Source organism: Onychomys torridus, chromosome 5 (genome assembly GCF_903995425.1).
Source record: "Onychomys torridus chromosome 5, mOncTor1.1, whole genome shotgun sequence".
NCBI classification, from domain to species: domain Eukaryota; kingdom Metazoa; phylum Chordata; class Mammalia; order Rodentia; family Cricetidae; genus Onychomys; species Onychomys torridus.
In genome coordinates this window covers 34,699,714-34,727,613 of record NC_050447.1, presented here as the reverse complement: position 1 = coordinate 34,727,613, position 27,900 = coordinate 34,699,714, and the positions used below count along the sequence as shown (strand labels likewise).

Genomic DNA, 27,900 nt, shown 5'->3' with positions numbered 1-27,900 from the left:
TTCCACCTATCATTACACTCTTAGTCAATGTCTAGATGTCCAACACAGTGAAAGGTAGAGCTTAAAGCTCACAGTAAACTATAATAACACCTGGTTCATGTGCCTGACAGAAACATTTGAAAGAATGAATATGACTTTTGTTAAATCCAAGTTAAGTAAAATTCAACTAAAGTTTAGGTAATCTCAAATTATCTCTTATTTTTTTGAGACAGGATCATATATAATCCAGCTGGCCTTAAACTGGCTATAGAGCTAATCTTTAATTCTCTACCTGTAGTGACGAAGTACTAAAATTTTATCTTGTTTTGAAGCAGTCTTGCTGTGTAGCCTTGATGCCTGGCAAACCCAGTTTAGCTTCCCAAGTACTCAGACTACCACTGTAGTGCTACATAAGAAAATCCATCCAGAGCAATGTGCTTTCAAGAACTAAGTGACCTGGCATTTGACTTTCTCCTTAGAGATGAAGAGTGTGTTTGTTTCTTTCCTTTCCTGGGTCGCTGGTCATGGGTGCTGGGATCTGAACTCCAGTCCTCATAGCTGAGGGACAAGCCCTCTGAACTCTGAGCCAAATTACTTTTTTTAAAGATTTATTTATTTATTATGTATACAGTGTTCTGCCTGCATGTATGTCTGCAAGCCAGAAGAGAGCACCAGATCCCATTACAGATGGTTGTGAGCTGTCCTGTGGTTGCTGGGAATTGAACTCAGGCTCTCTGGAAGAGCAGTCAGTGCTCTTAACCTCTGAGCCATCTCTCCAGCCCCAAATTACTTTTTGTACTTGTTTTGTTTTTCCTCTCTGTGCAGCCCTGGCTGCCCTGGAACTCTGCAACCAGGCTGGCCTCTAACTCAGAGATCCGCCTGCCTCTGCCTCCCAAGTGCTGGGATTAAAAGTGTGCACCACCATTGCCCGGCCCCAGCTCTCTAAGGAGCCAGTTCGTTCTTGGCACCTAGAGCTGCTGATAGCCACTTGGGGATGGAAGCAGAATGTTTGGATAGTTTAAATGTAATGTACACTCAATAGCTTGAACCAGTGAGAATAATAAATTATGATCTAGGTAGGTGTCCAACAAAGATACACACTGAGAAAGTGCTGGAGTCTCTTCCTTGAACACTTCCAAACTGCTGAACTCTTTTAGCAGGTGGGGCTTTCAACAGAAGTTGCACAGCAGCTTGGAAGGTGATCTGCATTAAAACGCACGGGCAGATTCATCAATGGATTTGAAAACAAATCCACATGCATTTAAATTAAACAGGAAGACTGAGTTTCTTACAAATTTTTAAGAAATCAGTCATTTTCTCTATACACTTTTATTCATCCAAACCACTCACAGTAAAACCCTTTTTTGAGGGGGAGCATAATCGTGTTTATATTCTACACAGCTTAATAGTTTTTTGGTGATAATAATTTCTTGTTTTTAAAGAATAAATTTTGGTTTATCAGCTAAGTGCATTTATTCAGTTGAACAAAAGCTTTGCTACTATTCTGTTCAGGAGGATAAGTTAGGAAAACAAATAAATCAGAAACAATGTTAGCTTTTTGTTGGTTAGAGAGAGATTTTTCTATATATAAAAAAATAAATAATTCAATCTCTCCCACCATGCAAATAATTTCCAGTAACAAACTCAGAGTTCAGACGAAAACAAAGACAAAAAGCCCACCAGGCACTATCAGACTTCCCTAGTCTAAAAAGTGCTAAACATGGCTTCAAAATAGGCAGGTGGCATTCAAAGTAACACTTCTGGTTGCCCATACATATCCCCAAATCTAACCTGAAACTGTTTACTAGTTGATGATTTTAGTTATAATTATCTAATAAATACAGCACACACACATGAGCATTTCTTTATATAAAATATTTGATACCAATTTCTAGGCAAGGCTTGTTGATAACATCAGCCTCCTTTAGTCCCCTGTCTTGTGGGGGAGGAGACTCTTGTGCCCAGGGCCAGCTATCCAGGTATGGAAGGCAAAGGTACCCAGGAAGTAGTCCATCAGGACCGGGTGCTCTGTGGTTTCCTCTCCTCTGGACACCCAGGATCCCACAACATCCCCAACAATATTCAAAAGAAAAAGAAAACAATTTAGCTGATTCTATAAAAGAGGTGAATTATCAAGGATGTTCATTTTTAGTTATTTGAAAATACTTTACCATGTTTTGGCATTTGAGTACAAAATTGGTAATACAGGTATGTATCAAGGTGTCCCACTCACAAAAAGCATTTCACTTGTGGTTTGAAAAATTTGACACACTTAGCTGACCACATGCCTGGGGGGAGGGCTACTACAGCTTCTGAAACCATCGGCTTAGGGCCCTCGCTCTCGGGGCTGTTAATGACAAAGACATCACCCATAAGCTTCCATTTTACACCAGGAACCAAATGATAGTATTAAAAACCCCATGGGCCACAGTTCTCCGACAAACAGATGCACACTTACTGCCCCAAGTCATCACACTGTTTACAGCTCTTGAAGGGACAGGGTGGCAGAAGCCCTTATCAAACGTCTTGGTGGTTTAGCCTTTCATACCAATATGGAAGACTTCAACTCTGCTACTGAAGCCTGAACCAGGTGTATGTCCTAGTAACAAGAGCATCCAAGCACTCTGCTTGAGGTTATCTGTTGTAGTTCTGCTTTCTGAACTTGGGTGGACCTTTAAAATACTTTCTTCCTTTCTTTCTTTTTTTTTTTTTTTGAGTTGAAGATGTATCATGGATGGATCCAATCTCAGGGTTACGACTTTTTAAAACATAAAAAGTTCTTGAAAGATATTCTTCAGATTTTAATTTCTGGTTTAAAGTGGATCCCAACACTGGTTTTCGGGGCTCCAATACCTATTTGAAGTGGAGATAGACATTCCTACCAGCCTTTGTATACTGTTAGTCTGGCTGCAGAGAGCAGAAGGAAACCTGACTCAGAGTCAGCAGAGGACTGTGGAGTCACCACCTCTCCCTGGGTATCTGTTCTTTCCTTTGGCCAACCTGTCAGTCAAGGCGCTTCAACTACACAGCTCAAGTTCTGCATGAACAGCAGTGTTTTCTTTCCTTGTCTCCTCCTACCCCATTTGAAGCCTCACATCCCTGTGTAACACTCCAGAGAAATCTATAACATGAGAGCTATTTCTAGACATTTTTTCAGAGAGCACAGAAAACTCCAAGTAAATGTTTCCTTTTTGTTCAGATTTAGGGACTGTGCTAATCTGGTTATTTTATGTAAAGAGACTACTTCAAATGTTTCTACACACATCTATTTCCTCCTTCCAACCCAGGAAAAACAAGCTGAGTATGATTTTCCAGGCCACAAAATCAGAAAGCACCCTGATGCTGAGTCATGACGACACTTGGCCATCCTGAACAAAAGCAGATGACTGCTGAGGTCTGTCTCATTACCCTCTCAGCCGCTGTTAAACCTTGAGCTGGAGGTGACTTGTCTTTACTCCTTTGGGGCCACAGAAGCCCAGTACCAGGATCTTTCCTGGGCTCACAGTGCCCTGTAACACTTGACACGGCATCTGTGCTGCAAAGGTAATGACCCACTAAGTCACCACCGAAAGATGCCATTAAGGAACCGACCTCAAGGATGACTCCTAAAATGGCAGTGAGATCCATCATCTACACAGTCACTAATAAAGCTCCAATGACCCTAACCAAAGGCACATTTGGTAAGCAGTAAGAAATGGCTTAGCTTAAAATGAGGATCTTTCATTTTGGAAATAACCCTTAGACCATCCCCTGGCTCCTACCAAACAGAAACTCAAAAACTCAAGGAAGCAAAGCCCCTCTTTCAGAGCGGCCGTTTCCAACTTGCTTTTCAACTCGGCCAACCACAAAAAAAAGGGGAGTGAAGGCAGAGGTGGCCAGACTCTAGGTAGCACTGGTGTCAGGGCTGGTGTCAGAGGTGGGGTGTGGGGCAGGGTGGAGCCAGGGTGGACCCGAGAACCTCTGGGGAAGAACAGGTAGAGAGAGTAACACTGCGTGCAATGGGCCTGTGTGGGAAGTCTGAGGGCTGGGCTGCTGTACACTCGCCTCTGGGAAGCGAGTTACCCTAATAAGAGCTCGATGCTAAGCCCCAAACAAATCCTCCAGGAAGAAAAGGAGAACCCCTTTTGGCTATTTGTTTCTATCCGAAGAGAAACCCAAAGAGCCAGCCTTCAAAACAGGGTCAGAAATAAACGTAATGACTTAGCGATCACATTGTGAGATGAGATGAAGAGCTTCAATTGGGAGCTTATTTCAGCTCCAGGACTTCTGGCCAGGGAGTGGGGGAGGGGGGCGGCCCCTCTCGGCCTGTGGTTTCAGCAGTCATCGGCAGGTCCTTGGGAAGGCACTATGAAGGAGGAGAGCGAGGGCTGTTTCTTGTGCTTCTGTGTGGTTGACGCTTTTTTAGTTTTCTTTTTTGTGAGGTGGAAATACTTGCTGTGACTTTCTTACTTCTCGTTGCTCATACAAGCAGTCCCATCCGGGTGACTTTGGCGGATAAGAACGTGTGCAACACAAATACTATCGGCTTTGGACAAGAGTGCAGGTCCACAGTCTGCGGAGAAAAGACAAGACTGTGACATAGCAACACGCTGTAAACAAAGGCGTTAAGTACATTTAGATATGACGGTCCACTTTTTTTTTCTTTTTTGGTTTTTTGAGACAGGGCTTCTCTGTGTAACAGCCCTGGCTGGCCTGGAACTCACTCTGTAGCCCAGGCTGGCCTGGAACTCACACAGAGCTGCTGCCTCTGCCTCCTGAGTGTTCGGGTCAAAGGTGTGCACTGCCGCCGCACCGGCCCCACTTCTATTTTTTTAAATGCAGTCTCTTGGAGCCCAGGTGAGCCTCAAATTTATTGCATAACTGTGGATGACCCTGAATTCCTAGTCTGCTTGCCTGGATTTCCAAGGTGCTGAGATTATAGGGATGTGACTCCATGCCCAGATTTATGTGGTGCAGGAGATCAAACACAGAGCTTTGTGCATGCTAGGCAAGCACTACATTTCAATGCCTAAATTACATTTCTTTTTTTTTCTTTCGTTTTATAAAATCCTTATTGACAGATAATTCACATAGTATACAATTTTGCTGTTTGCACAATTTGATAGACTTTAGTCCAGCATCCTCATAGGCCCAGGACACCATCACCATTTCTTGTTGTAGAACATCGCTGTCTTCAATTTCATACACACATATAATGTATGGTGACTACATTCTACCTTATTTATTTATTTTTCTAAGGTTTATTTATTTATTTATTATGTATACAGACAGAAGAGGGCTCCAGATCTCATTACAGATGGTTGTGAGCCACCATGTGGTTGCTGAGAATTGAACTCAGGACCTCTGAGAGCAGTCGGTGCTCTTAACCTCTGAGCCATCTCTCCAGGCCCACCTTATTTTTTTTAAGTTAACATAACATTTGCAATTATAACCATTTTTAAGTTCACAATTCAGTGGCATGAATTATATTCAATCTTGAATTAATTACACTTATGGCATTCATTACTAAATTACATTTCTTTATTATTGTGTATATACACTTGTGCATGTGTTTGTGTATATGTGTCAAAAGACAGCTTATGAAGTTGGTTCTTTCCTCTTAGCATGTGAGTGCTAGGAATCCATCATAGGTCCTGAGGTCTGGTGTCAACCGCCTTTACTTGCTGAACCACCTCTAGGGCTCTTTCCATGCCCTTTTTGAACAGGGTCTCTCACAGGCCTGGAACTTGGCACTTAAGCTAGGCTGGATGGCCAACAAGGCCCAGGGATCCACCCATTTCTGCCTCCCCAATGCTGGAATCACAAATGTATGCTACACATACAGCTTCTTTAATGTAGATTTTTTGGGGGATTGAACTCAGGTCCTTACACATGTAGAGCAAACACATTACTCTCTCCCCAGTTCTCAGACAAAACTTAAAAAAAAAAAAGAGGCCTGGAGAGATGGTTCAGAGGTTAAGAGCACTGACTGCTCTTCTGGAGGTCCTGAGTTCAATTCCCAGCAACCACATGGTGGCTCACAACCACCTGTAATGAGATCTGGTGCTCTTTTCTGGCCTGCAGTCATACTTGCTGTATACATAATAAAGAAATAAATATTTTAAAAAAATTTTAAAAAAGAGAATGGTTTCCTAATGTGGGGAAAAGAAAACAAAATCCAATCCCACTGGGTGGTGGTGGTGCAAGCCTTTAGTCCCAGCACTTGGGAGGCAGAGACAGATCTCTGAGTTTGAGGCCAGCCTGGTCTATAGAGTCCAGGACAGTCAGGGCTACGCAGAGAAACCCTGTCTTACAAACAAACAACAAAACCAAAACCAACCCAATCTCAGTGCCATCCTGAAAACCAGTGAACAATGTCCTAGCTCTAACGGAACGTCAAATGTTAGGCTACAGGAGGTTAGAAGCAGCGAGAGGGCTGGGGTGCTGCTCAGGAGTAAAGCACTGCTCAGCATGCAGAGGCCTTGGATTCAACATCCAGCAACAGAAAGGGAAGCAAGCAGCCGAGAAGCATGTGAAAGACAGAGAGGACCAGTGCAGGGCGGTGTCCAAGAGACACCACGCTCATGGTTTTCAGGAAGATTCTCACCAGTTCTCCCTCAGGACCACCAAAATCCAGATAGAGATTTCTGATGCCATCATCAGCAGACATCTTCAGCCGCTCAAAAGGATAGCGGTACAATACGCTGCTGGAGCCTCCATTGTCTCTGGAGATAGTGAACCCATGTTCATAGTGGACAGTGAACCTTACCTCCTGGCCACTTAAGGTGCAGCCTATCAAAGATAAGAAAAACCCATATATAATACAGATCTTGTTTTAGTTACCAAATAGAAAAGGATTCTTCTAGTTTCAAACAAGAAAAACAATCTTTTCTTGAGAATACGAGGCCTAAGCTGCTTAAAATTTCCTAAAATAAATGTCTTCAAAGATTTCCTACTCTGCACTTACTGTGACAGCACAAACTCTAGAACTGGAATGATCCAGGGAGGGTCAGTAGGACCCCTGGAGATTCACCAAGCAGCACATATTTTTAAAAGGCCTATTATTAGCATTTTTATTGAAATAAGACAGGGTTCAATGTACCCCAGGCTGGCCTGTAATTGTGTACTTACCCTTCCTGACCTTCCTGCTTGTGTATTCCGAGTGTTGGAAGAATAAGCGTGGGCTACAAAGCCTGGCTGAGTTTTCTTTCTTTTTGAGACAGGATCCTCCTATGCAGCCCTGGATAGCCTGGAACTTGATAAGTAGACCAGGCTGACCTTGAACTCATAGGGATCCACCTGCCTCTGCCTCCAGTATGCAGGGATTAAAGGCATGTACCACCACACCTGGTATTATATTTAACTATATGTGTATAATATGTGTGGGTGTATGTGCATGTGAATGAGACCTGAGTCTCCTTGGAGCTGGAGTTACAGTTGATTGTGAGTTATCTGACTTGGGTACTGGGAATTGAACTTGGGTCCTTTGCAAGAGCATCTTGACTGAGATGAGATAGGGTACAGCCTAACTTTCCTTAACCTCTGTTGACTCAGTTCAACTGGATATGAATTGTATGTGTTAGGATTCTGCTGCTCCTCTAGCTGTATGATCACATATGCGCAGTTCAGTAGCTAAGCAAGGAGTCTTAGGGTCTTACGTCTTACATCAGCAGTGTACTGCGTGATCCCCTGCACAATCATGCTGATTCACGTGTGGCATAGCTCCATAAGCCCACCTGCGCATGTGCACTGGAATCCTTAAAAAGCCAGACACAGACTCCTCCTCTCTCCTGCTCTTCCTCCTTCCTCACCCTTCCTCTTTCTGCACGTGCCTCTTCCCAGGCCTGGCTACTCTTTTCTGTCCCTCCCTTCCTCCTAATAAAGCTCTGATAGTGGGTTTTGTGGTGTCTCATGACCTTTCCACCTGGTAACAGCACCATGTATCATTTTAAAAACAGCAGTATGTAGTGAGGGGGAGACAATGAGGGATTTCTCTGCTCTCAAAAAGACTTTACAAATCCCTAACTAGACAAGGTAGAATGTATAAGACACAATTACACTTGAAACTGAAATAAGGCTCAAGTTAGGAAAGGTTTCTAGAGCTGGGTGGCAGTGGTACACACTTTTAATCCCAGCACTTGGGAGGCAGAGGCAGGTGGCTCTCTGTGAGTTTGAGGCCAGCCTGTCATACAGAGTGAGATCCAGGACAGGCTCTAAAACTACAGGGAGAAACCCTGTCTTGAAAAACCAAAAAAAGTTTATGATCAGCAAGACTCATAAGGTTGATGCTTTCAAAGGGGCTGGGGATGTAGTGCAGTGGTAGAGTGCTCATCTAGCAGGAAATGAGGCCCTAGGTTTAATCCTTAGTACCACAGAGACTAGAACAAAACAAATACTGCCAGCCCCACCCCCAAAACAAAGATGGGCTTGCCACCAAGCCTGTTCTATCCCAGACCCCATGGTGAAGGGAGAGGACAGATTCACAAACAACACATGCACGCACACTCTTACAAGCTAATGTAATAATAATAATAAAAAAAAAATTAAAAGCACAACCAAACAAAGTATGTGTGAGCTAACAGAAACTCTGATCCCTGGGTATGGGGACACATGCCTAATCTCAGCACTTAACTAAAAAACAGACTGGAGAATCAACGACCTAAGGCTAGCCTGGGCTACAGAGTGACACCTAAAGATCAGAGCTGAGCTTTGCTTCCATTTTAACAAGAAAACGGCTCTTGAAGCAGGTCATCCCATGTAACCAATATATTCTCTCACTGGATAGGCAAAAACTCCAATTAGTTAATGCAGCTATATGTTTAGGAAACTGGGGAAAAAACAGGTGAATATTGGTAGTGTCTTTCTCTGCACTATTTGATGAGTTTTGGACAACTAACTAGAAGTTATCCTCAGAGGAGGAACCTAGTGGGTAAGGAGTAAACATGGGTGCAATCAGCTCCCAGGAAAGCAGTCTATGCACTTTCTCTACATGAATGGCTGAGGTAACAGCACGCCTAACCAAAGCACCCAGATTACAGTCCTATCAACATCTCTAAAGCCAGTGTGTAGTAGAGGGCCAGGGTCTAAAAGGGAGCAGGTTAGTTCTAATCTAGAAAGTTCAAAGATGGCCCAAGTTCTTACAGTCCTGGCTGTACAAGGTGCCATGAAGACAGCTGAGTGAGGCAGTGAGTGAGGGCCAGTCACAGCAAGGAAAGGCAAGCCATCAACCCAACAATGGGCTGGTATGAGGGTCCTCTCACATGGTAGTTTTGTAGAATGTTATTTTAACGTGTGTTACTTTTGTTTATGTTATATTTGCTTAACTCTGTGAAGCTGTGTTACTGTGCCTTTCTGAAACACTTGATGGTCTAATAAAGAACTGGCCAAAAGCAAGGCAGGAGAAAGGATGGGCGGGGCTGGTAGGCAGAGAGAATATAGAGAAGAAATCTGGGAGAAAAGAAGTAGCCAGAGAAGGAGGAGGACTCCAGGGCCAGCCACCCAGCTACACAGCCAGCCACGGAGTAAGAGTAAGATTTACAGAAGTAAGTGAACGGGAAAAGCCCAGAGGCAAAACAAGACGGGATAATTTAAGTTAAAGAAAGCTGGCTAGAAACATGCCACACTAAGGCCAGGTGTTTATAATTAAGAATGAACCGCCGGGCGGTGGTGGCGCACGCCTGTAATCCCAGCACTCGGGAGAAAGAAAGAGGCAGGTGGATCTCTGTGAGTTCAAGGCCAGCCTGGGCTACAAAGCGAGTTCCAGGACAGCCTCCAAAGCTACAGAGAAACCTGGTCTCGAAAAAACAAAACAAAACAAAAAAGAATAAACCTAGGGGGTTGGGGATTTAGCTCAGTGGTAGAGCGCTTGCCTAGTAAGCACAAGGCCCTGGGTTCGGTCCTCAGCTGGGGGTGGGAGGAGGGATAAGCCTTGGGGCTGGAAAGATGACTCAGTGGTTAAGAACACTAGATGCTCTTCCAGAGGACCAGGTTTCAATTCCCAGCAACCCATATGGCAGCTCACAACTGTCTCTTACTCTAGTTCCAGGGGATCTGACACCTTCATACCAACACACGTTAAATAAATTATTAAAAAACAAACAATATTTAAAAAAAAAAGACTCCATGTGTGATTTATTTGGAAGCTGGGTGGTGGGCCCCCAAAAGGGCAAAAACAACAATATGGTAGTCAAGTACTGTGCTACATTCCCAGGCCCTGAGATTTCTCACATGTTCTATTTTGAACCGTGTTACCTCAGGAGGTCAGAAAATGAAAGCAAACACGTATGTGAGAAGAGGTACTTGAAAAACACAATCTTTTCTTTTCTTTTTTTCCTTTTCCCAAGACAGGGTTTCTCTGTGTAGCTCTGGCTGTCCTGGAACTCACTTTGTAGACCAGGCTGGCCTCAAACTCAGATATCGCCTGCCTCTGCCTCCAGATAGGCTGAGCCACCACCACCTGGCTGAAAAACAGAATCTTGTTTATGGTTGCTTCAACCTTGAAAAGGAGCAGGAAGATCATACGAATGTTCACGTCTAGACTAGACACTGGGGATTTATTTTGTGGTATGTGGGACAGACAGACAGACAGACAGACAGACACACACACACACACACACACACACACACACACACAGACAGTGGGCATGTGCAAGTCACAGGACAAGTTTGGGAGTTAGCTCCCTCACTCTACCAAGTGGATATTGGGACTGCATTCAGGCTGTCAGGGATTCTCATACATACACTGAGACATCCCACTAGCTCTATTTTATATTTTTTTGTTTTATTTAATTATATTTATTTATTTTTTGGTTTTTCAAGACAGGGTTTCTCTGTGTAGCTTTGGAGCCTGTCTTGGAACTCTGTAGACCAGGCTGGCCTCGAACTCACAGAGATTCGCCTGCCTCTGCCTCCTGAGTGCTGGGGTTTAAAGGCGTGTGCCACCACCGCCCAGCCTGTTGTATTTATTTTTATTTTATGTATGTAAGTGTTTTGCCTGTGTTTATGTCTGTGTACCATGTATGTGCCTGGTGTCAGGAAGGCAGACTTGCATCCCTTGTGACTGGAATTACAGATAGTTGTGAGACTCCTTGTGGTTGCTGGGAATTATATTGATAACTTCTGGAAGAGCAGCCAGTGCTCTTAACCACTAAGCTATCTCTTCAGCCCCTGATTTATTTAGAGACAGTCTTACTGTGGCTCAGGGAAAAGGATCAGGAGTACTGGATATATAGGAAGTTCAAGAACAGCATGGTTTTAGAACAACTTATCTCAAAAAACAAAACAAAATACATTTTAGTTTATTTTTTTAAAAAAAGGCATCGTGGGGCCAGGCTTAACACAAGCTAGAGTCATCAGAGAGGAAGGAGCCTTAATTAGAAAATGCCTCCATGAGATCAGGTCTAATGGTAAGTAAGCCTGTAGGGCATTTTCTTAGTGATTGATGGGAAAGGGCTCAGCCTATTGGAGTGGTGCCAACCCTGGGCTGGTGGTCCTGAGTTCTATAAGAACGCAGGCTGAGGAAATCATGATGAGCAAGCCAGGAAGCAGCACCCTTCTATGGCTTCTGCACCAGCTCCTGCCTCCAGGTTCCTGCCCTGCTTGAGTTCCTGCCCTCACAGATTTCAATGATGAACTGTTACATGGAACTGTGAGTGAAATAAACCCTCTCCTCTCCAAGGTGTTTTTGGTCATGGTGTTCCATCACAGCAATAGTAATACTAACTAAGACAAGGACTATTTGAGGGAGAGAAGAGGAACAGTATGGGAACAAGTGAGTGTAAAGGGGGTGATTATGAGCAAAACACACTGATATGCACGTATGAAAACGTTATAATGAATAGGTGGGGGAGAATTCAGCAGTAAGAGCACTGGCTGCTCGCGTTTCTATCCCAGCATCCATACAGTAGCTCACAACTGTCTGTGGCTCCAGGTCCAGGTTATTTAACACCTTCTTCTGGCTTCCATGGGCACTGCATCCATGCGGTGCACATACATACATGTAGGCAAAACACTCATATCTAAAAGTTAAATGTTATAATGAAATCTATTAATTTTTTTTTCTTTTTTGTTTTTTTGAGACAGGCTTGCTTTGTAGCTTTGGATCCTTCCTGGAACTCATGCTGTAGAGTTCAGGCTGGCCTTGAACTCACAGAGATCCGCCTTCCTCTGCCTCCCAAGTGCTAGGATTAAAGGCGTGCACCATCACTTCCCAGTGAAATCTATTAATTTGTATGTTTGTTAAAAAACTAAAAACATGGGGACTGGAGACAGCTTAGGGGTTGAGAGCACTGGCTGCTCTTCCAGAGGCCCCAGGTTTAACTTCCAGCATCCACATGGCAGCTCACAACTGTCTGTAACTCCAGGTCCAGGGGACCCAGCACCCTTACACAGACATACCTGCAGGCAAAATACTAAAGCACACAAAAATAAACAGATCTTTAAAAAAAGTAAACATTTCATCTAGTCTCGGTGGACACTGTTAACCTCGGTCTAATCCATGCCAAATGGTGTTTTCCCCGTCCTCTCCCTGACACACTCTTTCCTCCATGACACTCGCCATCCCCCAAATCTGGTCACTATGTCTTAAACTCATGAAGGGACATTAGCTTTTTCACATCATATGGGGAATTACTGAATAGAAAGACATACCTTTTAAAAGTAACTTTCTTTTTTCCAAGATAGGGTTTCTCTGTGTATCCCTGGCTGTCTTGGAATAGCTCTGTAGACCAGGCTGGCTTTGAACTCAGAGATTTGCCTGCCTCTGCCCACCTTAAAGGTTAACTTAACAGGTCCCTAATATTAACATACTTTACTAAAGTCAGGAGGAGAAGAAATTTATTCACTAAGGGGTCAATCAGTGTTGTACTGAAATGAATGTAAGCATGTTACTTACTTTGTACCTTTATGTGTATGTGTAGGTGCATGCACAGGTGCATGTGTGCAGAGGCCAGAGGCCAGACTTTGGAAACTGTTCCTCCCCAGTTGCTATGCATCTTTTTTTTTTTTTTTTTTTAAGAAACAAGAAAAGTCTCTTGTTGGTCTGGCCACTGAGTCCCAGGGATTCTTCTTTACCTTCCTGGCATGGAACTACATACACAAGTCAGCACAGCTGGATTTAGATGTAGACATGAGTTCTGGGGATTGAACTTGGGTCTTCATGCTGTGTGGCAAGCACTTTTTCCCAGCCCATGTCTTTTTATTTATTCTTTCGGTAGTGCTGAAGACTGAATCTCAGACCCCTACATGGTACCACTGAGCTCCACTTCCTAAAACCAAAGACTGGTATTATTAAGAGGGTGAAGACCTAATGATACAGATGTCTTATGCCACAAATCCTGCTTCTACACTACTCTGGGATCAGTTACTTTGTTAACTTGTAGTTCTAGAGTTTCAATGTCTCTGGAAAGTTCGTTGACCTCACCTTACAGCAGAACAGGAGACAGAGAGAGAGAGAGAATGAAGCAGGGAGATGGGGAGGGGTGGAGAGAGACAAACAGACCCTGACCCAAGTGCTTTTGAGAATTTCAGGGCGACTTTGAAGGGAGAAGACTAGAAGTGTGTCAGAGACAGGCTGGGGTAGCACTCCTGCTCAACGGTGTAAGAAAAGCCCCTAGTAAGTCTAATCAACAAGCTAATTACAGGGGCTAATAGGACACTGTACTCTTCTCACAGCTTTTAGTCAAGGACAGGAAATAAGGGCTTATTTACTTTTATCTCTCTCATTAAAAGCATAGCTCTTGGTAAATACTAAAGCACACAGCAAACATTTTGCGCCTTTAATGAATGAAGGGGGTCCACACTGCATATCCTCCGGGCATTGAATCCAGGCATGAGTGAGAGCCATCTGGAGAGAGACGGAGGGGCACAAAGCGCTGGCTCTCTAAAAGAACTGCAACTCAAGTCCCAGCCAAACTGACCCTAGCCTTTGTCAAACCGAAAGGCAAACTGAAATTAAACCTGTGTGCTTAGTGTGCGTGAAACGCCACCGGGTTCATGGTGACTCGCCACCAGGGGGCGCGTCCACAGTGGAACACAATGCCAGCAGGGACTAGCCTCCAGGGGGCGCTTCCACAGCAGACACATGGCAACCAGCTCCTTGAAGTACTAAGTGTTGACAGAGTATTTTCAAACCTTTGAAGAGAAACTCCTGTTCCAAACATTTTATTTTCTGTAGCTACAATATCGCCAGATGCTTGTATTTAAGGGTGTCTAGCCATGCCTTAGATGCCAAATCTTTTTTTTTTCTTTCTTTTTTTTCTTTTTCTTTTTTTGGTTTTTCGAGACAGGGTTTCTTTGTGTTGCTTTGCGCCTTTCCTGGAACTCACTCTGTAGACCAGGCTGGCCTCGAACTCACAGAGATCCACCTGCCTCTGCCTCCCGACTGCTGGGATTAAAGGCGTGAGCCACCACCGCCAGGCGGTAGTAGGGTTCTTAATGCCATGTGGCAAGGAAAGGAAAGCTCTGTCAGTGAGACAGACACCAGATTTCTTCCCACCATCACCACTTGAGCTACCTAGTGTTTTAACACAGTTTACAGTCGGCACACACAACGGTGGTTTTACTTTAAAGCTGAGCAGCTCCATTTTAATTAATGTCAGCGGCCAGGAGGGACGGTTCAGCTTTTAAAGGCACATACTTCAGTCTTCTGAAGGACTCCAGTTTGCTTCCCAGCACCCACAGAAGCAAATCCTGTCTCTTCAGCTGCCCCTTTTTTGTTCTCCAGGGGCATCTGTACACACGTGGCACATATACACAAACACATGCCCACACACATCAATAAAAATAAACCCTGAAAGATACTCTAATTACTGTTAGAAACCCAGAGTCAGGGCCAGGAGTGTCGTGTACACCTGTAACCACAGTCCTGGGGAAGTGGAGCAGAAGGATCAAGAGTTCAAGGTCATCCTTGCCACATACTGAGTTCCAGTCCAGGACAGGCTATGTGAGGCCCTGTTGCAAACAAACAAACAAACAAACAGGAAGAAAGAAAGAAACAAACTCAAGTATCTCTACCTAGGGAGACTTCCTTGACCAGCTCAGCAGCAGCATGACAACCTTGAACAAGTATTCTGGTCCAGGTCGACAAATCCCGATGTGTTTCAACCCTGAAGAGATGCATCTCAATGCCCTGCCGAGAGCCCGTCCTTGTAGCAAAGGTAAGGTCAGATCCAAGTGAGGGTGACCGACATCCAGAACCTGAATGAACCAGTCTAGGACCACAAACAGAACAGAGAGCTAAAGTAATTAATGGAAGAAAATGTCAGGAATTTATGCCCATTGGTAAGCAGAAACTTGTAAAAACCTTCAGCAGTTTTCAGATAAATGCATTTCAAAACCAGACTGTGATATTTTGAAGTAGATACTATTCTTTAATCCTACAGAATAATCCCTGGTGTCACAGGAGGCAGGATACAGGCACGTGCAGGATGCCTGACTTTCTACCTGGGTGCTGGGACCAGAACTCGTGTGTGCTTGAAACAAGCACTCTCCCCCACTGAGCAATCTCTCTACCCTACACTGAGTTTTTACAACTTCAATAAAGACATTTTAAAATTAAACTGAGTCCCCACCCCCAAAGGCCATTTGGGGAACACAATGCTTACTGACACAGGTGTGTTCTGTGCATGTGATAGGTTGCCAATTGCCCTGAAACATATAAAGGTATCAGCACTTTTACTTACCCCAGGGCAACCATCAGCACAGCGAAAACCACAAATAACATTTCATAATTATACAGTATTACCATAAGATACGTTTGAACTTACAGACTTGCCCTATGGAGTTACCCCTGAGAACTGTGTTACTAAACCGATTCCTGAAGAACTTACATGCCAGGTGAACATGAGCGAGCTCAGACAGCTTTAAGTTTTAAGATTACTCCACATATGATCCAGGTGAGATGGAGCACAGAGGAAAGCAACAGGGTATTCTACCACACTCAGTTTGATTGCTAATCCATGTCAGACATTACAAAACATCAATCCAGGAGGAGAGTTTCCTCTGAGATGTGATTTTGAAATATTTGACAGAGGGGATCTAATTCAAACCAGCTGCTGGACTTGGGGAGGAGTCATTGGTTAGGACACATTGCCAAATGCCCCCCACCCCCACTTTTGTGAGGAAGCTAAATAAGCTCATGAAAAGACGAGCTTTAGCAGTTTGTGCCATTTTAGTTCCACAAGCTCAATACCACTCAATTGTCCACATGGTACAGGAGCCATGTTGTCCTTGGGTTCTGTCTTTCCCAGTCAAAGAGAAAGCTTATAGGAAAATCCACACCTAGAACATCAAGTCTTTCTGCCTGTGTTGTGTACCAAGCATTGATATTAGGAAAGACCTAAAATAAAAATTCCCTTCAACACCTCCAGGTATTGCCAAAAATGTCATGTATTCAGAGAACACACACACACACACACACACACACACCCACACACACACACCCCAGAGTTTTGATTTCTAAGAATCTAAATGTGAGTCAGACATGGTGGCGCACACACTAATCCCAGCACTCAGAAGACAGAGGCAGGTGGATCTCTGTGAGTTCAAGGCCAGCCTGGTCTATAGAGTAAGTTCCAAGACAGCCAGGACTACACAGAGAAACCCTGTCTTGAAAAACCAGAACCAAAACCAAAACCAAAACAAACTAAATGTGTATGTAATCCAACATAAACTGTAGCTGTTACTTTACAGAAATCTAACAATGTTACTTGATCTTGAAGTTTGAAACATGATTCATTATTAATTTACCGGGGATTACTTATTTTTATAGATAATCAAGATCGTTCTTTTCCTTTCCTATATGTTTCTGCTATCTTTTTTCCTGTCCATTCATTTGAACCTGGAGCTCACTGATCCCAGTAGACTAACAGGCAGTGAGCTCCAGGGGTCTGCCCATCTCTGCCTCCCCAGGACTGGGATTGCATCTTTCCTGGTTTTGCAGGGGTTCTGGGTATCTGAACTCAGGTCTAATGTTCATACAGCAAGTACTTTACCAACTGAGTTGTCTGCCAGCTCCTCTTGGCTTCATTCTTGATGCTACTTGAAGCACAAACACTCTCTCTCACTCTTTTTCCTCATGTGGCAAGCTTTTTTTCTCTTTTCACATAGGCTCTCATGTAGCCCAGCCCAATCCCGAACTCCTCATTTCACTGTTTCTACCTCTCAAATGCCAGGATTACAGGTACATGCGGCCATATTTGGCTTTGCATTTCTTTTTTTTTTTTTCTTGAGACAGGGTTTCTCTGTGTAGCTTTGCACCTTTCCTGGATCTTGCTCTGTAGCCTAGGCTGGCCTCAAACTCACAGAGATGCGCCTGGCTCTGCCTCTTGAGTGCTGGGATTACAGGCGTGCGCCACCACTGCCCGGCTGCATTTGTTTTTCATGTCACACCTAAGAAGGCTCTGGGCAGACCTACTCCTTTAAATACACAACTGCCCCGTTTTCCTTACTATTAAAGGCCTCTGATGAGCGACATCTAACAGACAGAAACTGCTTGTTTATGAGTGACTATAATTTCTAGTATTATGGAATGAAGGTTTATTTAGTGTTCTAAATCTTTGGGATACAAGTTAATTGGTCTAAGCGTAACTGTGGCAACATGTCCTTGTTTTTGTAGGATTCCTGTCCTGCTCTCAGTGCAAGCCAGACAAAGTAGAGTAAGTGGGGCACCATACACAAGCACCGTGGGACATTCCTAGATGACATCATGGTTTTTGATGTCAGACTAGCTTTACTTCAGTGAGGGCATGGGTACTGACATTTATGTCTTCTACAAGATGCTTCTACCCTCAAGAAATTAAGGAAAGCACACCTTCCTGTCCTCAAGTTCAGGAGATGCTTTAACTCTGTTGTGCACTGAAACCCAGGAAAGCTTGCTCTATGACGATTTGAGACTATTTTCATGAGACCAGGCGGCACGTGGAGGCACACACCTTTACTTCCAGATCTTAGAAGGCAGAGGTAGATGGACCTCTGAGTTCATGGCTAGCCGGGTTAGATATTAAGTTCTAGGCCTGCTAGGCCTACATAGCGAAACCCTGTCACAAAAGCAAATTTGTGCTTGTTCAGAACAGAAAACATTCAGTGTTCTCTATGGGGCACAGCAGGTGGGTCCAGCACTTCCTTCTTTCGCTACCAAGTACTTTTCGGAGCGGCTCCCCATCTGAGGAACCCCTAGACTACCTTCCACTTGCCCTTCCATCAGGGGTAAATGGCAGTTCCAACAAAGCATCTCCAAGAGGCAGCTCCAGCTCAAGAGAGAACACGGACTTCTCGTGGATTCTGCTTACTGCACTGAGAGAAACTTGTAAATGAATCCTAAAAGCGGCCTGTGGGGCTTTTCAGTTACACCACACCTGACTCTAAAATCCCCGTAAAACTGAACTTGAGTATGTTTCTAGTTACAGTTACTGTCTTTTAAGACACCACAAGTGTCCATCTCTCTACTGTCCTGTCTAACTCCACATATTTGTGCCAGTGGGAACATTCTGTGGCTTCAGGACAAAGCCGTGTTCATGGCCATGTGCTTTGTTGTTGCAAAGATATTCTGGCTAAGTGGAGTGGCTTATCCACTTACCACAGTCTGCTTTAAAGCATTTCGTCACCTACTCCAAAGGCTGCTACAATTTCAGTGGTTTTCTAGGCTCAGTCAACAGCACAGAAACCAAACACCCAAACACCTACCGTCTCTATGACTAACCAAGTTTTAAAAGGATCAGCCACTCTCACCAACTTAAACAGCACACACACAGAGGGACTGAAACAATTTATTCTGTTAAGAGCTGCAAAATGATGAGTTGGGGAAAAACCATTTTGTCTATGTTAGCTTCTTAAATGCTATTTTAGGCACCAAAGGCAGTAGAATTCATTTTATAGTACACTTAAGAGTATTTTTTTTTCCTTTTGTCTTACCTTGTGGCAACAAGAGGGTAGCTATGACATGGCGATGCCCAGGCATCTCTTGTCCATGGCATACAATCATAAAGCAGCAAATCCTTCTCGGTCACAGCCATGAGAACAGGCCTCCACTGCTGTCTTCCACCATCTAGTTTTGCCTGTTACAATGGTGAGATCAGAATCAGAGCTAACTATGAGAACGATGAGCTTTTTGCAGAAGTGACTTGAACTAACACTGGGGGTCTTTGTTTTGCTCCCCACCCTAAAAGATTTGAGATACAGAATCATCCTCATGAAGTTACTTCCATAGGTCGGTATTCCCCTCCGGGAAGTGTGAAGTGGGGTGTATTTAAAAAGTTAACAAGTCACAGGCATTATGTAGTGACATGATAATTTTACCCCATTCCTTAAAAACTGAGCATCACCAATTCTAAGTAATATACACTGTTATATATCTTTTAAGAACAGGATGGAAACTCATATCTTCTACTGGAGAATCTATATGTAATGTTTTGACTAAGATCTGCAGGAAGGAAGCTGAGTATGGTGTGGTTCATGCTTGTAATTTCAGCACTCAGGAGATAGAGGCAGGTAGATCTCTGTGAGTTCAAGTCTAGCCAGAGTTATATAGTGAGGCCTTGCCTCAAAAAAACAAAACAAGCAAAACAAAAAATTCAACCTACAGTTAAGAAATACAGGCCGGGCGGTGGTGGCGCACACCTTTAATCCCAGCAACCAGGAGGCAGAGGCAGGCGGATCTCTGTGAGTTCGAGGCCAGCCTGGTCTCTAAAGCGAGTTCCAGGAAAGGTGCAAAGCTACACGGAGAAACCCTGTCTTGAAAAACCAAAAAGAAAAGAGAAGAGAAGAGAAGAGAAGAGAAGAGAAGAGAAGAGAAGAGAAGAGAAACATTGTTTGGGGCTGGAAAGATGGCTCAGTGGTTAAGAGCACTGGCTGCTCTTCCAGAGGACCCAGGTTTAGTTCCTAGAACCCACATGGCAGCTCACAACTATCTATAACTCCAGTTCCAAGGAATCTGATACCCTCATACAGACATACATGCAGGCAAAGCACCAATGTACATTAAAAAGAAAGAAAAAGAAAGAAAAAAAATACAGACATTGTTCGTTGCAATCCAAAACACAAAATGTATATTAATTAGTATTTTGAATATTTTATAACAATATATTTTAAAACAACATAATTCTGTATGTTGTAGAACTTACTATAGTAAATTATAGCCTATTTTGTTTCAAAAAATTGTTGACCATGGGTCAATGAGATGGCTCATCATTTTAAAAAGTACTTGCCATATAAACTTGACAACCTGAGTTTGATCCCTAAAGGCCACGGTGGAAGGAAAAAAACAAACTCCCAAACGTTTTCCTCTGATCTTCTCCATGGACTGTAGAATGCATAAGCCTGCACTCATACACACATACACATCAAATGCATACACAATAATAAGTATAAAAAAACTGGATACGATGCAGTTTGTCTTTCTGATACTCTGATTTAAATAGGGGCCTCATTCTAGGCAATGGCTATACTGTTGAACTAGGTCCCCAGTGCTACACTGTTATTTTGGAAAACACAAATGTAAGAGTTCTTCACTTTATTTAGGAAGTACATGTTTTGGCTTCAAATATACATATTTTTATCTGCATAAAGCTCAGTTATCTAGGAAGTTTAAAGATCTAGGAAAATGGCCACCTACTACTTATTCATACGTCAAGGATCCAGGGCCAAAATGCAAAGGACTACGTTCAAGAAAAGTCCCGCCACCATCAAAACCCTGGCCCTCTGCAGTAAGGCTGCTGAAGAGCACTGTTCTTACCCTGCCCCCAAGTCATCCCTGACTGCCTCCAAGAGAACTCAAGCTGGTGAATTACTTGTCTCTTCCATAGCTTTCTTCAGAATCACCTTTTCTTTCTTTTCTCTTCTTTTTTTTCAGAGCTGATGATCGAACCCAGGGCCTTGCACTTGCTAGGCCAGCGCTCTACCACTGAGCTAAATCCTCAACCCCTTCTTTCTTTTCTTTAAGACTTCCAAAGAGAGCTGAAGAGATGGCTCAGTGGTTAAGAGTACTGGCACTCTTCCAGAAGACCCAGGTTCAGTTGTAACTCCAGTTCCAGAGGACCCCAAAACGACCCCTTCTGGCCTTGTTGGCACCAGTCTTTCATGTGGTGCAAAGATACAAATGTAACATCCAAACGCATTAAAACAAACAGACCAAAAAACACAAAAATCTTCTGAAGGTAATTTGGATGTGGCAGAACATTTTAAAGACACACTTAGAATCTTCAAGAGACCTAAATCATCTGGTTCTGTGTTGTAAATTTTTTTTTTTTTTTGTACCGGGTTTATGTAGACCAGGCTGGCCTCAAATTCATAGAGATCCACATGCCTCAGTCTCCCAATTGCTAAGATCAAAGGTGTGTACCACCATGCCCGGCATATACTAAAAACATTTAACTCAGGGTCTTAGATTCTTTTGAGACAGGGTCTCACGCTGTAGCCCTGGATGGCTTTGAACTCACAAAGATCTGCGTACCTCTGCCTTCTGAGTGCTGGAATTAAAGGGATGTGCCACCTCACACCTTTGGGTCTCTTTTCTCCTAGCCAAAGCTACAGCCTGATTCCAGGAGTGGGAAATGAAGTCTAGCCTGTGAGAGAACCAATGCACTCTAGTTTTCTAAGATTCTCATCTCTGGCTAGCTGCAATCTGGTAGAAGAATATCAGTTATCAGGCACAGTGGTGCATGCCTATTAAGCCCAGCCAGCACCTGAGAGTGAAGGCGGGATCAGCTATTAAAGGTCATTCTTGGCTACACAGAGAGTTCAAGCAAACCCTGCCTCAACAAACAGTGAGGGCCAGGGAGATGGCTCAGCAGGGAGGGGAGTTTGCTGTCAATCCTACAGTCTGTGTTCAATTCCCAAGAACCACAATGATAGAGAGAACTTATTCCCTTAAAATGGCCCTTGACTTGCACATATGTGTACATACACAAACACAGACACGATAGACAAATGTTAAAAAACAATGAAGAGAGAAAAGTCTGAGATTCTTACTTTTTTTTTTTTTTAAATCATAAAGCCCCTAAAGAGATTTCTAGATTACTAGTACTAAGTGTATCCCAAGATTGTTATGGATAATATTTAAATCACAGTAGTGAAGACATTGTCCAATTTATCTTCTCAAATGGTTAAACTGATACTAAGATTACTTTTCTCTACCTACAGTCTCAGGTGCCCAGGATGGCCTCCCTCACACTTAGCTATGTAGTTGAGGATGACCTTGAACTTCTTATCCGGCTTCTACCTCCAAAGTACAGGGTTATAGACAGTCATCACCATGCTGAGTTTATGTAGTATTGGGGTTCGAACCCAAGGCTAAGCAAATACTACCAACTTAGCTACATCCTAACTCCAACAATCTTATTTATTTATTTATTTTGGTTTTTGAGACAGAGTTTGTGTAGCTTTGGCTGTCCTGGAACTCACAGAGATTCACCTGCTTCTGCCTCCAGAGTGCTGGGATTAAAGACATGTGCTGCCACCACCTGGTCAATAATCTTATTTTTTTTAATGAAAATTTCCATTGAGTTACAAGAATGAGATTTTGAAGGCTATTCCAGATTATATACATTTAGAAAAATCTAAATTAAGCATATCTCTTCCCAAAAAAGGTACTTTAGGCCCTTAAAAGAAAATGTTACTATCAATAAGTAATGTCCAATTTCGAGAGACAAAGAGAAAGAAGGGGGAGAAAATGTTTTGTTTAATTTACAATTTGTTAAAAGTGTTGGATCTTAAGGCTGGAGAGGAGTGCAGTGTTTAAGAGCACTTACTGGTCTTGCAGAGGACCTTGTTCAGTTCCCAGTATCCACAACTCCCTAAGCAGCCAAAGGCCTTAAACTTCCTCGTCTTCCTGCTTATACCTCAAGAGCACAGATTTACGGGTGTGCCCGGTTTATACAGAACTGGGGATGGAACCCAGGGTTTTATGCATGCTAAGCAAACAATCTACCAATTGAGCTACATTGACAGCTCTTAGCACTTAAGTTTTTTGATACAGGACCTAATGTAGCCCAGGCTGGCCTAGAACTCACTCTGTATTAGAGGTTGTTCACAAAATCCCAATCCTCTTACCTTTACCTCCTGAGTGCTGAGATTACAGACATGAACAACCACACCCAACTTCAAGTCTGTAGTTTTAAAAACTGTTATTAATATTAGTGTGTGAGTATATATGTTGCGTATGAGCATGCCACAGGGCTAGTGTGGATGCTTCCATTGCAGGTTCCATGCACTTTTATCCACCAAGCCATCTCACTAGCCCAAGCTCTTAATATTTATTTATTTACTGATTTGAGACAGGATCTTATGTAGCTTTGGCTACCCTGGAATTCACAATGTAGACTAGGCTGGCCTTGATCTCACAGAGATCCACCACATGCCTTTGCTTCCTAAGTGCTGAGATTAAAGTCGTGCACCAGACTCAAGTCAGTCCTTGGTCTTCTAGAGGTGGGTAACTAACATCTCTTCTAACCAGTCATTTTCTGGAGATTACCCTTCAGATAGAGAAATATCCCTAATCTCCAAACTCTCACTATCCAAACCCCAGAACTGATATAAACTGAATTTGTTCTTTTTAATTTCTTTTATGTGTGTGAGTGTTCTGCCTGCATTATGCCTATGCATTTGCACGCCCATGGCATCGCTCTCCAGAGTCGAGTTATACAGACTGTGAGCTGCCGTGTGGGCGCTGGGAACCAAACCCAGTCCTCTGCAGGAGCAGCCAGAGCTCTTAACTGTAGAGCATCTCTCCAGCCTCCATATCTTTAAAGAAACAGTTCTATCTGCCTGACAGGGGCTAAGGAAGCACACAGGCGAGCCTCTGTCTACGCCTCTCCTGCTTTCCACCTCTCCTGTCTCAAAACACTTCATTCAAGGCAGTGTATTTTGACAAAGTCATCAAATAAAGGTTTTGAAAAAACATGTCTTGTGTCTATGGAGGTCGGAGGACAGTTTTGTGGAGCTGGCTATCTCCTACATTCATGAGGCTCTGAGGATTAAACCCAGGTCATCAGGCTTGGGCAGTAAATACTGAATCCACAGCCACTGCACGGGCCCTGGCCAACAAAGTATGTATGTATGTACGTGTACATATGTATGTATGTATTTTATTTATTTATTAGGGACAAAGTTTCTCTGTGTAACCCTACCTGTCCTGGAACTCAAAGGTCCTCCTGCCTCTGTTAGAATTAAAGGTGTGTGTGTGTGTGTGTGTGTGTGTGTGTGTGTGTGTGTGCCATTATACCCTACTCCCAGATATAATCTTAGGGCCCAAATATATTCAGATAATATAGGTTCCCTTGTTATCTGATCCATGTGAGCAAAGACCAGAAAGTTTAGATAATTACATGTATGACAAGATAAGCTACAAGGATCTACTACAGTATTGTTTGTAATAATAAAATATTAAGACAACAAAGCTGGGAACATTCTTATTAGCTACAGAACAGAATATTTTACAGAATAAGATAGCTCTTTATGTATTGTATGGAAAGCTCTTCAGACAGACAGTTTAAATAAAAAGAAAATAGCTCAGTGGGTAAAATACTTCATGAGCAAGCCTGGTGACCTGAGCTTGATCCCCAGAACCCACCAAAAGTGGGAGGACAACTTGACTTCACAGGCTGGGAGGTGGTGGCGCACGCCTTTAATCCCAGCACTCGGGAGGCAGAGGCAGGCGGATCTCTGTGAGTTCAAGGCCAGCCTGGTCTACAAAGAGAGTTCTAAGACAGCCAGGGCTGTTATACAGAGAAACTCTGTCTCAAAACAAACAAACAAATAGACAAAAGAAAACAAAACAAAAAAACCTACCAACCAACAACAACAAAAACAACCAAGCCTGACTCCACAACGTTGTCCTTTACCCTCTGACCTCCACATGTTCTCTGTGGTATGTGCAGGCCATGCTCACAAAGACACACACGAATTTTTTTAAGAGAAAAAGAATATGTACTCATATTTTTCTTTCATTTGCATAAAGAAAATATCTAAAGATTGACTAGGGCAAAGGATATGAATTCGGGTGATAGGAGCAGTACAGTACAGTAATAAAGGCAAGGTTTGTTTGTTTTTTTCCAAGACAGGGTTTCTCTGTGTGGCCCTTGCTGTCCCAGCTGACAGGGAGGGATGTAACTGGATAGTACATGACCCTTTTCCCTGTGTGCTGAACCTGGGATCTAAGACTTGTGCTCTTCAGTTCTCCCTTCCCCTCATTCGGCATCCACTTAGCTTTCATGGCTCTTTTCTTTTCACTTTTCAGTTATGGACTAAATTGAATCTTGTTTAATGGCTTGTAAAATATTTTATACATTTCCTTCCTCTGGTATTGGAGATTAGGCCTAGGACTTTGTATGTATCAGACAAGTGTTTTTTTTTTTTTGGAGCTGAGGATCGAAGAACCCAGGGCCTTGTGCTTGCTAGGCAAGCGCTCTACCATTGAGCTAAATCCCCAACCCCCAGACAAATGTTTTACCATGGAGTTTTGTCTCCAATGCTGTATTTTGTATATTTTAAGTTCTAAGTCAGGGACATAAACTAGAGACTGTTGCCCATGAGAACACTGCCAATAGTCTACAGAAAGAGTGGAGAAACTAGGACCTCTGGGTCAAATCCACTCTTCAACCTGCTTTTCTAAAATTCCAGTAAAACATAGTCCATTTATTCTCATGATGTCTGAGGCTTCTTGCTTGCTATTTCGGCAGAGTCAAAGTGTGTTGCTATGTGCTATTCATACACAGTTCACTGACCCAGACACCCATTTAAAGATTATATTTGTGTGTTTGTGTTTGATGTGTGTGTAGATGGAGCATGGAGGATAGGAAAAGGTGTTGGATTCCTTAGAACAGGAGTTATAGGCAATTGTACAACACAGCTTGTTATGAAGGTGCTGGTGTCTGAACTCTGGTCTTCATGATTGCACAGGAAACACTCTTAACCAGAGATACCTCTCTAGGCTCACGACTCTAGTCCTAAATCACAAAAAGTATCCCATGTTGTTTAGAGAGATGGTAACAGGAACCCCCTTGATGATACCATAAACGTTAATTCTGCTGCTGGAGGTGAGGATTAGAGATCAGTAGCTAAACTGGAGAGAGAAGGGAAGGAGGAGAAACAAAATAGAAGAGCTGCAATGTGGCTATATCTAAGGACTGAGTGATCCATAATAATCGATACATCATCTACAGATGTGTCGGGAGATGGCAGGCATGGTGGTGCACACCTGTAGTCCAGCACTGTAGAAGCAGAGACAGGTGGTTCTCTGTGAGTTCTAGGCCAGCCTGGTCTACACGGTGAGACCCTGTCGCTCACTCGCTCACTCATTCACACACACACACACACACACACACACACACACACACACACACAGGATGGAGACAGGGAGAGAGTGAGAGAGAGATTATATGCCACTAACTCTGAGTGGCGATGAGTAAATCCCGTGCTCTGCCTCCTGCCTACCTGTTCTGCCAACCAGGCAATGTGCTTGACTTCCTTGCTGCCTCCCGCTGTACTGGTTGCACCAAGCATGGCATTGAGTTCAGCCAGTACCTGTGGGAGGAGAGCCATTATGTTGGTGTGGATAGCTACGAACCAGGAGTGTGCTGTGGCCGTGTCTTTGCAGCGTAGGATCAAGGTGTTCCTGCTATCAGGAGAATGTAGCTCTATCAATCTGTATGGAGAGAGAAAAAAGAAAAATGAACTAGGTTCCAAGTCATCACACCACTAGAGTTAACATACTAACTGCAAATCTAGTCTAATACTGTGATTTTCAAGTAGAGACACTTGAATTCCTCAGAGTCCAATTCCAGAGAAACCCACAAATGTTTGGCTAAGAATCGGGACTAATGGCTGGACTTGTGCCATGCATATGGGATGGTCAATAGTGGGACACTTCACTTTCGCTTTGCCTCAATTCCCATGTCAAAGAAAGAGAACTGGTGCCTGTTGGACACTGCAGGCACGAACCCCCCCCCCACACACACAAGCACACACACACGTACATTATGGATATAAAAGACAGGGCTGTGTGTATACCATGTACGCTAATTACTTGCTATGTAGTGGAGGATGACCCTGAATGCCCACTCCTCTGGCCTTCAGCTCTCAAGTGCTAGGATTACAAGTGAATTTTACCACACAAAGCTAAAAGAATTTTATATTTTAAAAATTAAAAAATATATTTAAAAATAACTAGGAGCTGGAGAGATAGCTCAGTGATTAAAAGTACTTGCTGTTCTTCCAGTGGACTCAGGTTGGAATCTCAGCACCTAAATTAGGTGATTATATTATTATATTTAATATAGAAACTGCCTATAACTTCAGCTTAAGGAGAGCCAATGTCTCTGGCCACTGTGGTCACCTATACTTATGGGAACAGACACACACACAAAAACACATATATAATTTTTTTTTTTTTTGTATGTGGAGCTGAGGATCGAACCCAGGGCCTTGCGCTTGCTAGGCAAGTGCTCTACCACTGAGCAAAATCCCAAACTCCCATATATTAATTTTTTAATAGGTAATTCTAGTACAAGCCATAAAAATCCTAACAATGAACTGAAATGCATATTATTTGAAATAAAGGGATACTAGCAGGATATTACTTTTCTATGTGAATATCATTCCTTATGAAAATTTGGAATTTTATTTACATATTTGAGACTGAGTCTCACTGTGTAGTCCTGGCTGGTCTGGAACTTGCTGTATAGACTCAGCTGGCCCCAAACTCACAGAGATCCACCTGTTTCTGCCTCCTGAGTGCTGGGATTAAAGACATGTGCTGCTGCTGCTGCTGCTGCTGCTGCTGCTGCTCCACTTGGCTAAAGCTAACTTTAGAGCAGCAGTTCCAAGGCTGGCCTCACAGCTAACAGTCGGACATTAATTAGGTATCCCCGCTCTACTCTTTAGTTCTACAGTGAGATCGAGGTTAAATTCAGGTCTAGGTTTACATGCAGCAAGTACTTTTACAAGCTCAGT

General features: G+C 43.3%; 1 protein-coding gene across 1 annotated transcript in view; it reads right to left on the bottom strand.

Annotated features, from left to right (window-relative positions):
- Positions 1-862: 862 nt before the first annotated feature.
- Sntb2 (syntrophin beta 2) overlaps positions 863-27,900 on the bottom strand; it is an 87,906-nt gene continuing 60,868 nt past the window's right edge. The window contains exons 3-7 of the mRNA XM_036189001.1: positions 26,383-26,593; positions 18,868-19,010; positions 14,971-15,167; positions 6,566-6,750; positions 863-4,531 (exon numbers count right to left, since the gene is read on the bottom strand). Coding sequence (XP_036044894.1) covers positions 4,439-4,531; positions 6,566-6,750; positions 14,971-15,167; positions 18,868-19,010; positions 26,383-26,593 — 829 coding nt within the window. The 3' untranslated portion in view covers positions 863-4,438. The remainder of the gene's footprint in view (positions 4,532-6,565; positions 6,751-14,970; positions 15,168-18,867; positions 19,011-26,382; positions 26,594-27,900) is intronic.